This window comes from Hippichthys cyanospilos, chromosome 3 (assembly GCF_059441005.1).
Source record: "Hippichthys cyanospilos isolate Australia breed blue-spotted pipefish chromosome 3, RoL_Hcya_1.0, whole genome shotgun sequence".
NCBI classification, from domain to species: Eukaryota; Metazoa; Chordata; class Actinopteri; order Syngnathiformes; family Syngnathidae; genus Hippichthys; species Hippichthys cyanospilos.
This window is the reverse complement of record NC_142371.1, coordinates 22,864,968-22,880,648: the sequence shown is the minus strand read 5'-3', so window position 1 is coordinate 22,880,648 and position 15,681 is coordinate 22,864,968. Positions and strand designations below refer to the sequence as shown.

Genomic DNA, 15,681 nt, shown 5'->3' with positions numbered 1-15,681 from the left:
ACGTGTGGATGGGGTGAAAGTTCAAACATATATGCTGACAGCACTCACTCGCCCCGTAGTGAACACCCTTAAATCACACACACACGCACACACACACAACTAGTAAGAGTGTTAAGAGAATGTGATGTGACTAAACCCGAGGGCCTGTTTCAGTAAAGCAGCTGTGCTGTGTGTGTTTGTGTGTGTGCTGTTCCATACTTAGGACCACATTAACACAATGCAGGAAGTACTCCTTTTCTCCTTTTGGTTTTTAATCACAAATATTATGACATTGCCAGAAATGGACATAATCTCACAAGAGCGGTCAGAGGAAGTACTGACAAGGACGACATCAGGAAATGTGACAAGAAAGTAGCGACTAGGAATTGGCGATGAAGAGGTGAAGATGAAGAAATGGAGACGCAGACATGTAGATTAGAAAGGAGAGGACATAAAGACAAGAATGAAGAGATGGCAAAATGAAAGGCATAATACAACAAAAATATGGAGATGACTTCCTGAAGACATGAATGTGAAGACAAAAAGTGGAGACGATGCTGTAGAAATGAGTATATTGATGAAAAACATAAGATGAGACAGAAAGTGAAGATGAGGCAACAGTGACACGGAGTGTAGACTTAAGAGAATGAATGAGGTCATTAAGGTGAAGTATAGATGAGAATGTGTAAGAGAATGAAAAAAGATATGAAGGACATACAGATGTGGCGATGAGAAACTGAGTACGTAAAAATTAAGACTAAATAGTGGACATGAGGATTTAAAAATGAGATGGTTGAAGAAACAGCAAAGATGAGATAGGGAAGTGATGAGGCAAAAATGGCAGGAAGTGAATACATGAGTCGAAATGAGATAGTGAAGATGAGGAAGTGGAAGTGATAACATGTGAGAGTGCATTTATACAAGATGATGACTAAGATGACAAAAAGAAGTGAAAAGGAGAAGTGGATACAAAAAAGTGTAGCTATGGAAATAAAGACAAGGGGAAGATTTGATAAGTATGGTGATGAGGATACAATGATGTGGAAGTGATAAAAAAAGTTGAGGTTTGATAAGGTAAGATATGGTGATAAGGGTGCAATGATGTGGACATGATAAAAAGATGAGGTTTGATAAGGTATGGTGGTGACCATGCAATGATGTGGAAGTGATAAAAAAGTTGAGGTTTGATAAGGTAATGCATGGTGATGAGGATGCAATAATGTGGAAGTGATAAAAAGATGTGGAAGTGAGAAAATGACGAGAGTGACAACAAGAAAGAAGTACAGATGAGAAAGTGAGGACTTGGAGACAAGAGATGAAGAGAAGCAAAATGTGGAGACAAGTCATGAAGCGGTCGTGGCGACTTGAGTAGATGAGGAAGTAGCGACAAGAAAGTGAAGAGTGAAAAGCGGATAAAAGGAAGTTGAGCTTCTGTATTATATTTCCTACTGGAGATCCTGTCTGCCCGGAGGAATATTCTGTTTTCTTTTCACTTCATATGTGCTTTACACTGCCAATGTGCGTATGTGTGTGTATGTGTTTAGTCTGAAGCCATATTTAGTCTCTGGTTCTAAAAGGAGGCCTATAATCACACAGAACCTCTCTCTCTACTCATTACACACACACACACACACACACACACACACACGCATGCATGCACGCACGCACACACACATAAGCCTGTCATTAAAAGTTCACACTAACCTCCCAGGCTGCACGCTTATCAAGTGTGTGTACGTGGACACACAAACTTCCAAATCAAGGCTAATAATGCCAAAGAGTTGCTAACCAGGCTAATGCTATCAAAAAGACACCTGAAAACATGCTGTCAAATCATGAAAGATGTACGACCAATCATAGGCACATAAACGCAATTGTTGACCAAAATCAAAGCTAGCAATGCTAACGGAATGCTAACCATTGCATTTACACAATGAATATGGACTGTCAAGCGTCCACACAAAAACACACACTCGGATAGTGCGTATGCGTATGTCTACGCATGAGTGTGTATTTGCTTTGCACTGAATGGTCTCATTGAAGAGTGAGTGCTACAAGACTGTGGGAGAAGGGGGGGGGGGACTCAGGGAATTTACTGCTACAAGATAAATATCCTCATCTCGGCACCGGCAAGCTGCCGCGCACACGTGCGCCCTTAACTTCAGTGTGTAGTCTTACAAATCAGCCATTGTTTGTCATGTGGAAGTGAAGCGCACACATGTTGACTTTGGGCAGAGCAACACTCATCCACACGTACTCACACATTGACCATATAACAATAGCCTCAGATCAAGATACTTTGGAGGAAACGTGGGTTTAAATAAGGCTTTCTGCAGATATCAGCAAAACTATTTTATTGCTTTTTAGTGCTGTGACAGAAATAGTGCATTTTCTTTTCAAATTAAGAGAAAATTAATTGTAACACTAAGCAACTTGTTGCTAAATTGTGTCGTGGTGATGCCTTTGCAAAATGCATACATGCATTTTCGAAGCACATTGCTATAATGCATACAATTTTAGTCAGCCCAACTAAGCACAACGAAAGATAATTTCAGTTACGACGGGACGACGCAGCAGCCCCCACTTCTGGCGAACGGAGCAGTCGGTGACTGAAGCGGCTAAGGTGCAAGCAAGGGCTATCAGGCCACCGGTACCTAGCCTGCTGCTAGCTAATGTCCGCTCACTTGGGAATAAGATAGACGAGCTTAGAACCTGGACGAGCATTTATCATGAGATCAGAGAGTGTTGTTTTCACTTTCACTGAAATGTGGCTATACAAATCCTGCATGTTACCTTGCATATGACAATAAAACTTTTGAATCTTAAATCTTGACTGGTACAAGGTACTGGTACTTACGATGGCAGCCTATAATAGTATCATCCTCTGCTTTTATTGCAGTCTTACAAGGGTGAGACCTCAACATTGTAACATGGTTAAAATCTCCAAAATGTTGAACTCCCATGATATGGCCCTTTTCATAAAAAAATAAAATGAAGACATGTCTTTTTAATCCAATTCATGGAGCAATCAGCATAATCCACATATTCGATTTAAAAAAAACAACAGTTGTAGAGTGCTAACGATGACAAGAATGACGATGGAGTTGTCTTCAAAGAAGAATAAAATGACCTTACAAAGCATCTTGGCCTATTGTGCACATCACAGAGCCTTCCTCCTTTCCTTGACACGTCTTCCACCCAACCGCCCACCGCTCCCCTTTGAAGCGACATCGCCCCGGAATTTGACAACGTCGCAGAGAGCGACGCTGCCTCATCACAAAAAGACTAAAACACGCATCGCCACGATGTCACCCCGTCGGCCCTTTGCGGGGAAGGAGCATATCGATGAGCCGAGGGTGTCTGAGCCCAAGATGGAGGAGAACATTGCCTCTTATCTGAAGTTTCTGGAGGGCAACTACCGCAAGATGCTGATTGAGAACTCCGAGCTATCTAACACCATGCGGGCTGGTGAAAAGACACAGGGGGAGCTGCGCAAGAGCAACCTGGAGCTGGAGCTCTTCAAGGTGGAGTTGCGCACCATCAATGTGGAGCTGGAGAGCGTCCGGTTGGAGTTGCGCAAGACCAACCGCGAGCTGGACGAAATCAAGGCCTCCAAGGATGACCTGGCCAGCGAGATGGCTGAAAAGGAGGCCGGCTGGAGGCGTGAGAAGGAAGCGCTGCTCCATGGCAATGAAGAAAAGCAGGAGTACCCGGAGACCCTTGTGGTGTGTATACATACAACCTCTCTTTTTACCACTCAAGTGGTTTGACATTTCCTTTTTAGGACCTAGCTGGAGCATGTACTGTGGTGGACGAGAAGGAGGTGATGAAGAAAGACAAGGAGGTGGCAGAGGAGGAGGATGACAAAGAGTGTGATGAGACGCAGGAGAAACCAGAGACCCTTGTGGTGTGTATACATGCAATCTCATTTTTATGACTTCAGTGTTATGACACCTCTTTCTCTAGGACCGGAATGGAAGATGGCCAGTATTGGAGGAGAAGGTGAAGAAGAAGGAGGACGATGACAGCAACTGTGACGAGAAGGACAAAGAGGAGGTGAAAGCTTGGAGGCAGTTGGATAAAAATAGAGGAGACAACAGCAACCAAAAGGATGATAAGTGGGAGGAGAAATGCAAGGAATGGGAGCATGAGAGTGAGCGCAAGGACCAAGGGGAGAACAGTGGCAAAAAGGAGGCCAAGGAGAAGGGGGTAAATGAGGAACAGGAAGGACAAAAGGAGGATAGAAACCAAAAGGTGAGGAAAGAGGGGGACAAGGTACTGAAAGAACATGAGTTGAAAGAGAACAAAAAGGATGAGAAAAGGAAGGAAAAGGAAGAGCAAATAAAGGAAGACATAGTGAAATGGAGAGATGAGGTGAAAGCATGCAAAAAGGGCAAGACCGGGAAGGAAAAGGAGGTGAAGGAGCAGGAAAATGAGGAGGCCAAGGAGAAGGAAACCAACCCTGACCAGAGGGAGCAGAAACTGAGGGAAGGGATGAAAGATGCGGAAAATGAAGATAACAACAAGGAGAACAAAAACAATCGTGACCAGAAGGAGAAGAAACTGAGGGAGGAGGTAAAAGAAGGGGGAAATGAGGAGAATAATAAGGGGAAAACAAGCAATCCTCACCAGAGGGAGCAGAGTCCTAGAGAGGAGGTGAAAGAAGGTGAAAATGAGGAGAACAATAAGAGAAAGAAAAACAACCCTCATCAAAGGGAGCAAAAACCCAGCGAGGAGGAGAAAGAGGAAGAAAATGAGAATGAGGAAAAAGAAACCAACGTTGACCTAAGCGAGCAGGAACCAAATATGGAGATGAAAAATGGTGAAAAAGAGAACAAAACCAACACTGACCAAAGAGAGCAGCAAACAAGACAGAAGGTAAAGGATGGGGAAAATGAGAAGAATGAAACCAAACATGAACAAAACAAGCAGAACCCAAGGGAGAAGGTGAAAGAAGAGCAAAATGAGGGCAGAAATGAGGGGAACGAGAAAGAGTCCAACACTGACCAGCAGGAGCAGAAACTGAGGGAGGAGTTGAAAGAAAGGACAAATGAGGAGGACAAGGAGGAGAAAGAAACCAACAGTCACCAGAATGAGCGGAAGGAAACGGAGGAGAAGATTGAAAATGCCCCAAGGGAGAACATAGAGACTGAAAATGCCCAACAGGAAGAGATAGAGGCTGAAAATGCACCAGAGGCGAATATAGAGACTGAAGAGGTACAGGAGAGAAACAATGAGGACGACGAGGAAAAAATTATCTCTGTCAACCGAGAAGAGAAGGTGGTAAAGAATGAGCACATGGAAGAAAGCAGTGGTCTGAAACATTTTAAGGAAGAAGAGGAGAGGAGACAGGAGATGGTGAAAGATGTTCTGAAGCAGGAAGAGGAGTCTATAAGCAGCTGGAGGGAGGAGCAGGGACCCAGTTGGAGGGAGGACAAAGAAGAGGAGGTGTTGAAAAATGAGCACGTGGACGAGAGCAGTGGTTTGGAGGATTTCAAGGAAACGGAGGAGAGGAGGCAGGAGATGGTGAAAGGTGCTCTGAAGCAGGAAGAGGAGTCTATAAGCAGCTGGGAGGAGCAGGGACCCAGTTGGAGGGACGACAAAGAAGAGGAGGTGGTGAAGAATGACCACATGGTAGAGAGCAGGGGTCTGGAGATTTTCAAGGAACAGGAGGAGAGGATGCAGGAGAAGGTGAAAGGTACTCTGAAGCAGGAAGAGAAGGCAACAACAAGCAGCTGGAGAGAGGAGCAGGGACCCAGTTGGAAGGAGGAGAAAAAGGAGAGGGTGAAGAATGAATGGGAAAAAAGAGATGACGGGAGAAACAAGGAGGGCAGACTGGAGGATGAGTGGAAAGAGAGGGTGGCTAAAATGAAGGACGAGTGGCGAGAGAGAGAACGCAAGGAGGAGGAGAGGAAGATGAAGGAAAAGGACCGGAAGCTGAAAGAGGACTGGGAGGGGAGAGAGAAGAGGGAAGAGGAGAGGAGGAAAGACCGGGAGAGGAGGCTTAAGGCCGAGTGGAAAGAGAGGGAGAAGCGGGAATGGGAGAAGAAGAGGGAAAGGGAGAAACTCAAGGCCGAGTGGAGAGTGAAGGAGTTAAAGGAAGAAGAGAGGAGGAAGGAGAGGGAGAGGAGGAAGGAGGAGTGGTGGGACAGCGAGGATGATGAGGTGAGTGAGCGGAGGTGGGAAGAGAGGAGGGAACGGGAGAAGAGGGACAAGGAGGAGTGGAAGGAGAAGGAGAAGCTGAGAGCAGAGTGGAGGGAGCGTGAGAGGAGGGAGGAAGAAAAGAAGAAGGAGCGAGAGAGGAAGCTTAAAGCTGAATGGGAGGAGATGGAGAAGCGGGACAAGGAGAAAAGGAAGGAAAGGCAGAGGAAGGAGGAGAGGACGGAGAGAGAGAAGAGGAGGGAGGAGGAGAGGAGGAGGGGGGAAGCAGGAGGAGGCGTAGAGGTGAAAAGTACTTCCTTCTTTGGAAGGGTCTTGAATTTCTTCTGCTGCGGCTCGAGAGAACAATCCTGAAGCTCCTCAGGATCAACAAGCAATCCCCGAAATCAAAAGGACCGCCGTCCCTCAATAAATCCGGAGACAATAGGATTCTTCTCAAAACCAGTAGGATTCTCGTCCAGCCAAGGAACAACCTCTCCCCAAAACTATCAAAATCAATAGGATTCTTGTCCTGGCGCAACCACCAAGACTTCAAATTAAGAAAACCAGCTTTCAAGTGACAGTCTGGCCCAGTCAAAGAACAACGATGCCTCAAAATCATGATTCACACATCAAAATCAGCATTCATGAAGAATCATTCCCGGTCTTCAAAATCAGTAAGATTCAAAAGCAACAGGATTCTTGACTAGTCTTTAATGAACCTTTCCTTAAAACCCATAAAAGCTTGAAGATTTCTACTCAAAATCAACATGATTTTTCATTTCAACTTAGTGCAAACAATCATTGATCAAATGAAGAGATTTGAATTCTAGAAAATCAATTCTGGACACAGAACAAACAATTTCCCATCGCAACAGTTTGTATTTCTTCAAAATCACTGAGACTTCACCAACCACATCCTCATGAGTTCTATGTATCAAAACCAATTGGATTTTTGTCCAGATTCTGAACAATATTGCACAAAATCAACAGGATTTCACACATCATCATGAATGGAATTTTTGCTCTGAACAATGCCACCGTCTTAGATTTCACACTTTCAATTTTGCTGTTCTGAATCACTCCATAAGTAGTGATTTGGCCATTTTGAAACTGAATAAAGTATCTATCAATTCATTTTGTAGCAATAGTAAGTATCTTGTGAAACATCTTCATGCGCCTTACGAGTGTTTTCATTTTGTGTTTTGATCGCGTGGTTCAACAACCGACTGAAAGTGCACGTCAACCGTCGCCCAGACGACGAGAGCGTTTAATAAAATCAGCGTGACCACCTTGCAGGGCCTCTCTGATCTTGCTGGCGGCATCGAGAGCTTCCAACGTGGAAGACTTATTAAATCTCCGCCTGGCGACCGATGACGACGCTGGGAAAAATGTTCAACCCCCCTTGGCGCCACATTAAAGAGCTTTTAATGAAAAGAAGTTTGTCTTATTTTTTTTTGTCTCCTTGACTTCGCCCACAAAAGTCACCACGTTACTATGAAAAAACATCTCACCACACGTATCAGGACCTTAAATTTGTACGCTGTGAATCGTATCATGGTTGATTTTGATTGACACTTTGTTATTAGTGAGCTACTGCAGTAACAATGTTTTATTATTGTGCTTGGACTTCGCAAGAGCAACCCTCAGGCCTCACTTTCAGATTTAACCACAGAGACTAATTTTACTGATTTGTTTGTTTGCATTGGATTTTGACCTGTTTTACTGCCGCTTCCCCCGTCCAAATGATCATTGTCTAGCATCATCATATAGGTTTTCTCTCAATCTTAGCAGGATACTGCTGATTTGGAAGAGAACACACACAAACGCACACCCATACAAAGCAAGTGTCAGCTGCATGAAAGCCGGCCTTTCATTGATAAGCACCTCTGTGACATAAACACACACTCAGGCAAAACAAACCGGACCACCGACACTCCACTGTGCGGCATTCATCCTCTCAACCTCTGTGTATGTGAGTGAGTGTGTGTGTGTGTTGAAGCATGTAAAAGTGTGTGTTACTGAGGTGAAACACCTCCTGAGGGGCGAGTCACAAGATGATTGAGGGGCCAGAGTTTCTCGGCTCCCGACGGTACTTTAATCTCACGCGCGCGCATACACACACACAAATACTTTTCCAGGTGAAAAGAGTTCAACCTTTTAAAGCCATTTTTTTTGTTCTTTAAAAATTAAACAAAACTAAATAAAAAAAAATAATAATCAAGCATGTCGACAATATATCGCTACAATTCGCTATAATTAGTGATCCTCGATACCACTTATTTTCACACTGACATCACTACAAGCACGAAATTATTCTGTAGTCACTGATCCTGATAGCAAATACAGATGCCACCAATACTTTTAATATAAACAATTTCAATATCTAATATCAATTCATCCATCCTTTTTCTTGAGTCGCTTACCCTCACAAGGGTTGCAGGCTTGCTGTTACCTATCCCAGCTGGCTTCAGGCAGTAGGCGGGAGACACCCCTGAACCGGTTGCCAATTGCAGGGCACAAAAATATGAAAAAACATTTGCGCACCCAATCACTCCTAAGCACAATTTATTACTTCCAATACACCTTCCGTGCATGTTTATGGAGTGTGGGAGGAAACCAATATATCCATTTTTCTTAAGAACGCAAGATATTGCCAGTTTTCGAATCTTCCAATTTTTGACCGCACAATCTGCTCAAAATCCACAGCAACCCAGTGAATGCTTAGCATTATTTTTAGCGTGCACTTTACACACAAGTCATCAGAGCCAAAGCGAACCAGACGATTCTTCCCTGACCCGTTTTCCATTCGAGCAACTGGAAATATTCTGTCCACATTCGACTTCAAAAAGCGGCGAAAGAGCACGGGCCAAGTCGGTCCAGCTTCCCTAACGTGCACCACATGTTCTGATCCGCAAATGTGCGGCGCACATGCGGAATTCTCTCCAATCCACTAAAAGCAAACAGTTGAAGATGGAGAGCGACTGGACGCCGGAAATGGAATCCACTTCAAATGGCAGAAATCAGGCTAATACCCGAGAATGTAACAGGAGTACGCGTCCTTGCGCGCGCGGGCACGAGGATGAGAGGCCCGGCTGTTAATGGCGGTGGTCCGGCTCCACAGTGGGATCTGTGTTTAGCCGTGTTTAGAAGCCCATTTGGGGCCCGATAAATCAAGCCGCTGTCCACCAGAAGCCTCCATTAGGGGCCGCCGCCGGGCCCCTGGACGGGCCTGTCAGTCACGCCGTCAGTCAGCGAGCCGTTTGAACTCCTAATTACAGGGAGGGCTCCGTTGGCAGGGACCCGGCCCGGATCGTCTCCCCGGGCCCTGACTGCCACCGCCCCTCCCAGATGGGTAGTCCCGCGTGCTCACGCAAAAAAAAAAAAACGGCGGACGTTTGGAGAGGAAACAGCGGCAGGGAAAATATTTATGTAAAGTGGGAGAAAAAAAAAGGCCGCCACCCTTTTTTCGTGACCTGGCGCGACACGTTCTGGGATTGAGTGACACTTTCAGGTTTGCCCACTCCCCTTTGCATGCATGATTGAGAGCTTTGCCATTTAGCATCATGCTAACCTCTGGCCACCAGTGATTAATCAAGGATAACAGGAGGGTGGATGACTGATGCATATGGCAGGTGTGGGAAAACGGTGAGTGGAGGGGCGTGTTTGGGGTCATGGCCAAGTGGTTGTTGTCTTTGCTACACGCAAAAAATATAATCCTTCTCTAAACTCTGGGTGACGTAAAAACACACGCAATTAGCATATAGTCCAATGAATGGGCGCACACCTTTTCATCTTTATTCAGGAACATGTCCTCTTTTGGTACCTTTTCTCTTTGACATATAACTATCTTTTCTCAAGGAGGTGGTCTCCAACATTCCCAATTGGTCGCACATTCCTTTACAGTGGCAAGACAACTGGCGAGTAGCCACAGAGATCTCCCGTGTTGGAGAAAAGCCATCACGTGGTCCTATTACAGCTATGTTTCAATTACGCAGTCCAATTTCGGATCCAGCATAACGACGCCTTGCCACCGCTAGGGCTACTGGATGTGACATTATGATAGCTAAAAAGCAGGCTACTCCATAAAGATACTGTACAATTTCCAATAGTCAATGGCGAGCAATGGTTTTGAATTTGAAGAGGAGAATATTTCGAGACACAGAAGCTAACAGAAGTCTTAAACCAAAAGAGGCAGCTAAGATGCTAGGAAACATGAAATCTCTATTATATATAAATATACTGTAACTACTGTCTAATCACTTTGTATTGACAGTTATGCTTTGAAAAGGGGATCTCGAGTTCTCAAGAAACACCTCTCATTTTTCAGCTCTTATCTCAAAACTCATCTGGTCTGGTCACTCGTATCACAAGGCATCAATGCATAAAAATATAATGCTACAGCTTTGAATATAATCAATGAAAGCTGTCATAACAAACACACATCCACAGAAATGCAGTATGAGAAAGAATGTGGCCATATGGACAAATACAAGTTGTATCTGCTCAAAGTTATGAGATTTCACGCCTGCATGCGCACGTGTGTGCGTGCGTGTGCGTCTCCAAGCATGTAAGTGTACTGGGTGTGAGCTTGCAGCTAATCACCCTGAAACAGGATGTCCATAAATCATTAAACTGCAAATCTCACACAGTAAATCTACACTCTACACACGTGAATGCCAAGTGTGGGACTATTTATCTGTGTGTGTGAGAAAGATAGTTACTCAAGAGGGATCACAACTTTTTAGCAGCTGACATCCAGTCTACAGTATTTAATAGAAGCTATTTTTTCAAAATGGCTCAGCCAGGGAGACATTTGACTCATTTTGCTGGTAAAATTGACATAAAAACCACCCAAAAGCCAAGTTTCTACATCCATGACTTAGCAGCTAGACTTGCAGAAAATCAGAGCCACTTTCAAGCCTTGGTTGGACCACACTTGTGTGAAAGCCAAAACAAACGTTTCTGATAAATACTGAGACTGGTGGCTTGGTAATGAAACGCTGCACCTATGAGCAAAATTACAATCCCTGCTTGACAAATGTTCTGCTTCCATCAATCTTCAACCCGCTCATTTTTTTTTACTCTGGGCTCCTGTTCTGCAAGTAGAAGCCTCTAACCTTGTCACAACACCCTTGTTCCCCCCTAGTCTCCTTGGTAAAAAAAAAGCTTTGCCATTGGCCCAGCAGTATATAGGTTGGGGTTGTCTCAAACAGGGCTGTTCCTCAAACCAGGCGAATTTCACCAAGACAAGAAATGAGATTGGAAAGTGCTTTTGATTGCCTTTGGCAAACTGTTTGAATTGTACACAAAAAATCAATACATTAAATTAGCCCTTCAGCGAAAATGGCTTCAAAATTCTCAGTGATTTTACCCCAACCTCTTTGCATCTTAATAATCAGGGTGAGTATGTGTGTGTGCTGTCCACCTGTGTGTATGTGGCGTCTAGAAGCGTGTCGAGGTTCTGCAGCGGTGCTGGGGTTTTGTCTTTAAAGCGGGTTAAAAGGCGACGCTGAATGGCTCGGAACTGGGCGGCACGCTCGGACAGGAGGTCCTGGTACTTCTGAGCGCTGACGCGCAGCTGACACACACACAGAAAACACATTTCAATCCAAGTCCAGAACCTCAAGCCACTGAAGCAGACATACTGGTCTGAGGCAAGTAGATAATTTGCCTACCTGAAAGTGGTGGTCGACAGACAGGAAGTAGTCCTTAAGGGGCAGCGGTCCGCTGAAGCTCTTCTTGAAGTCGTCCACTCCCAGTTTGGAGAAATGAATGTCCACTCTGTGGACCAGCTCCTTGGCCACCAGCCACATGTCCTCGAAGGCATCGCTCTGGATGCGATAGCGCTCTGACGTACCCGTAAAGACATATATTAAGGTGAGCATTACAAGAGAATTTGCAGCTTAAAATTTGTGTGAAAAAAACAAACCAACAAAAAAAACAACAATTTGTGCCTTGCCAGCTATTTCTGTATTTTTCTTTAACACGCTAAGATGGCGCCCAAACCCCATGCTACTTCCAAGGCAAAAATTTAGTAGAGAAGTGGAGTGAGCCATCAGAAGATTTGGTATGCATTGTATGTGTGTATACCTTCTCTGTGTGTGTGCGTGTGTGTTGTCTCTTTATGTTGCATGTCTGTGTGTGTTTTTGTGTGTGTGTGTGTGTGTTGTGTTTGAGTGTCTCGAATTTGTCTCGTTTGCAATGTGTTGCGTGTTTTGTGTGTCTTGTTTGTGTGTGCCTTTGTGTACGTTGGGTCTCGTTTGTGTGTGTTGTATATTTCTATCTTCCTGTGTATGTGTGTCTCTTTAGTGAGCTTTGTTTTTATTTTGTTAGTGTGTTTGTGTTTAAAGCTGTATTTGTGTGTGTGCTTTCTGTGTATCCGTCTTGTTTGTGTATGAAGTTTGTATGTTGTGGTGTGCATCTTTCTGTGTCGTGTTTACAGGTTCTGTGTTTTGCAATCGTCTCGTTTGTGTGTGTACGTACACGTATTGTGTTTCATGTGTGTATTGTGTGTTGCCGTGTGTTGGACCTTTGTGTCTATGTGTGTTGTGTGTGTGCCTAAATTTTGACGTTTTTGTGTTTGCGTCTTTAGTGTGTTTCTCTGTGTGTGTTGTGTGAGTGTGTGTGCATTGTTTGTGTGTTGTATGTCTGCATTTTGTGTGGAAGCATGCACTTTAATTTTTTATAATCTGGAATGTGTTAATTTACCATGGCAATGTTAAAAAAATAATTAGAAGTGATACTGTATGTACAGTATTTAGGGTGGTGGAAATCAAGTTCAAATTTTTTATTACAATATTATGACTACACATGGGATTCTGAATAATATTGTGTTTGTGGAATATTAATTAAGCAACAAAACACATTTGTATCCAACTCAGGGGATGGCCATTTTCTACTTTCTGACTGAAATGGACATCACAGTTGCTCAGGACCCAGGTGACAAACAATCAATCATGCCTCAGCGTGTTATTGGTTCCCTGACCAACTGAGCAGTGATGTAATTTTCAGTTGACAAGCTTGGCAAACGGCCAACACCTGAGAGGGATGAAAAAAAATAGGTGAAAATATTTGGTTTAAACTAGTAAAGCAGCATAGACAATATTTTTTAAGTTACAAGTACACAACATAGTGCTTCTTACGGGAGGTCTTAGAGGCCATCACAGTCACTATGCCGCCCGGCAGGAAGCGGAAAGCCAAACCGCTTCCCTCGTTATCTTCCGACTGGGCCGCAAACTCTGCAGACGCGTACAGATGCAGAAAAGAAAAAAAAAAACGTTTAGAAAGGCCAGCATGATGGCTCTGATAGCACGGCCTATCGCCATGCAGGACGCCGACAAAAGCCAACAAAAGACTGTCATACTGGTAACAAGAGCACACGCGCATACAAACACGGAGGAGAGAGTGTTTTGTCGTTAGAGTTGCTGATTGCAGGCGATTGAAAGATTGCTGGGAAAAAAGGATCTCCCATTGAAACATATACGAAGAATCACAAGTATGTGCATGTGTGTGTGTGTGTGTGTGTTATACCAGGGAAGATAGTGGCCAGGTCCACAGGCGGCTGGTTGGTATCCACGGTGATCTTGAAGGCGCTGCTCTTGCTGGGAGACGATGCCGTGCAGACGAGGGACAGAGGAAGGGTGAACTGGCGCTGGACGACGTGAGGAACACCTGCATGGTATGAAAACAAAAAAAACCCAAAGAAACATAAAATATTTGGTTCAATAAAGCTGCCATTCCCAGTAGTTACTAAAAAAAATGGTTTGTAAAACATTATAAAACGTATAAGAAGGGATGGAATGAGACACAAATGCCACGAGACGAGATGTCTCACAAGATTGAGTCCAGGAGAATCAGATGAGATTTTGACAAAATCAGTAAAATAAAAAAATGTCCAATATAAATTTTCCAGTTTTCAAAGTTTTCTTTTTACAGAGATGACTGAGGTTAGCGTGCAAATATAAACATAAACAAAGGACGCACTTTTTTTAAAGGCTCATTTTTAGGCTGAGCTAGTTTAACAAAATGCATCAGCTTGTGCTAGCTTGAGTGGTTGCAATATTTATTTTTTGCAAACTGTCTTATGTTTTTTACAATACATGCCAACATTTTACCATTAATTTTTTTCAACTGGAATAAAATAAAATGTTGTACAAGTGATTTGAAAGTAATTAGCCCATCCTGTATTTCTTCTTGGCTGCTCCTATTGAATATTTTGGTATTTTGGTTTTTTTTTTTAGAAACACGAGCGCATGTTTTTTTTTTAAAGCAGAGTCACACACCTCCGGCGAGAACCCGACCTAGAAGCCCGGTCCAAAAGAGAAGTTGTTTGAAAAGGAGAGAAAACAGAGCGGGCAGCCAAATGTAACTTTGTCCCTGAGCTGGGCAGAAAAATGAGAACACGCTGTGGAAATAAGAGTTCACGTGAGGAATAACAGCCGCCGTGTGTTTCATTTACTCACACTAACAATCACACACTCACATACACACACACAATGATCTCACACCCATTGAACTAATTCTATTGGTTTTGAATGACCAAAAGCCAGGTGCCGCCAAGGCAAACTACAGCAGCTAAGAAAGAATATAACTATTATTCCTCTCGGCTACTGTCTTGTGCTCACTGGATATTTTCGCCACATTCCGCCCAACGACCGCCGCCCCCGCCCCCCGCCTCCCTTCCCCGCCGCCCTGCCAGCAGGTGCCCTCAGCGTGAAGGCCGCTGTTATGAGCCAAAGCAAAGAATCTTTGGGTTTCCTGTGACAAGCGCTTCTTGGGTAAAGAGAGTGGAAACTCTATCTTGGGTGGAGAAAAAGAGGAAAAGCAGAACAGAGGAGAAACTGTGGGAATCAAAGTCATCATGATGAATGATATGAGAAATATATTGGGACACAGCTCCTGTATCGGGCATGTAATGTAAACATCTTATAAACAAATAGCTGTGTGGTAACCCATCAAGTGTAAATTTAGAGCAACCAAGTACATTTTTTTTTTATCTGACTATATCCGGAAACATATCAGTGAGTGAGCCCTTCTTGGACTGTACTGCAAAAGTGGGGTTGATTTACAAAATTCAGACATGACAACAGTACACAGTGTCAAACATGACCAGGTCAAGACCAAAAGTAAGAAGAGCTGCACTGAATTTTGTTACCTCATATAAAATTGATTTTTGACCTATATAGCTGTCAATAGCATAGAAATTCATTTGTGACGTGTATAGTCATCAATGACAGTGAACGAATTAACAAGGGTAGCTTTTAATGACCGCGATAACATTTTTGACATGGTAGGTGTTGTTGTGTGTGTGGGATGTTATTTTGTGTTTTTGCACGCGTATATTTGGGCAGCTACTTGAAGTGCTGTGCCGGCCGGTGAAAATTCTGTCTTGCACTTGCTTTTCAATACTCTGACTCAAAATGGAGCTACGCCCTCATTCTGACCCAAGTTGCACCCGGCATTGGCCCTACAGTAGAACCATGTGTGTGTAGATCTAGCGGGCCTCTAAGCCCTCTCTAGATCACAGCACATCCTCTTCTCTATCAAAGCATACAAAGTCAG

At 43.9% G+C, this 15,681-nt stretch overlaps 2 protein-coding genes across 3 annotated transcripts in view; one reads left to right on the top strand and one right to left on the bottom strand.

Annotated features, from left to right (window-relative positions):
• The window catches only part of bbs9 (Bardet-Biedl syndrome 9), a 90,869-nt gene that overhangs the window by 50,441 nt on the left and 24,747 nt on the right, over positions 1 to 15,681 (bottom strand). For both annotated transcript variants that reach the window (XM_088411000.1, XM_088411001.1), the window contains 4 exons: positions 13,651 to 13,791; positions 13,263 to 13,358; positions 11,796 to 11,968; positions 11,546 to 11,698 (listed from right to left, as the gene is read on the bottom strand). In XM_088411000.1, the coding sequence (XP_088267126.1) occupies positions 11,546 to 11,698; positions 11,796 to 11,968; positions 13,263 to 13,358; positions 13,651 to 13,791 (563 nt within the window). The remainder of the gene's footprint in view (positions 1 to 11,545; positions 11,699 to 11,795; positions 11,969 to 13,262; positions 13,359 to 13,650; positions 13,792 to 15,681) is intronic.
• On the top strand, positions 3,201 to 7,254 carry LOC148426338 (uncharacterized). The gene is made up of 3 exons (XM_088409456.1): positions 3,201 to 3,704; positions 3,764 to 3,886; positions 3,946 to 7,254. The coding sequence occupies exons 1-3, from the start codon at positions 3,285 to 3,287 to the stop codon at positions 6,490 to 6,492; spliced, it is 3,090 nt and encodes a 1,029-aa protein (XP_088265582.1). The 5' UTR covers positions 3,201 to 3,284; the 3' UTR covers positions 6,493 to 7,254.

Excerpts from the sequence above, each read along its gene's own strand:
- LOC148426338 (XM_088409456.1), top strand. The coding sequence starts at position 3,285 with ATGTCACCCCGTCGGCCCTTTGCGGGGAAGGAGCATATCGATGAGCCG. Across the intron at positions 3,705-3,763 it reads AGTACCCGGAGACCCTTGTG|GACCTAGCTGGAGCATGTAC; the intron begins GTGTGTATACAT and ends TTTCCTTTTTAG. Across the intron at positions 3,887-3,945 it reads AGAAACCAGAGACCCTTGTG|GACCGGAATGGAAGATGGCC; the intron begins GTGTGTATACAT and ends CTCTTTCTCTAG.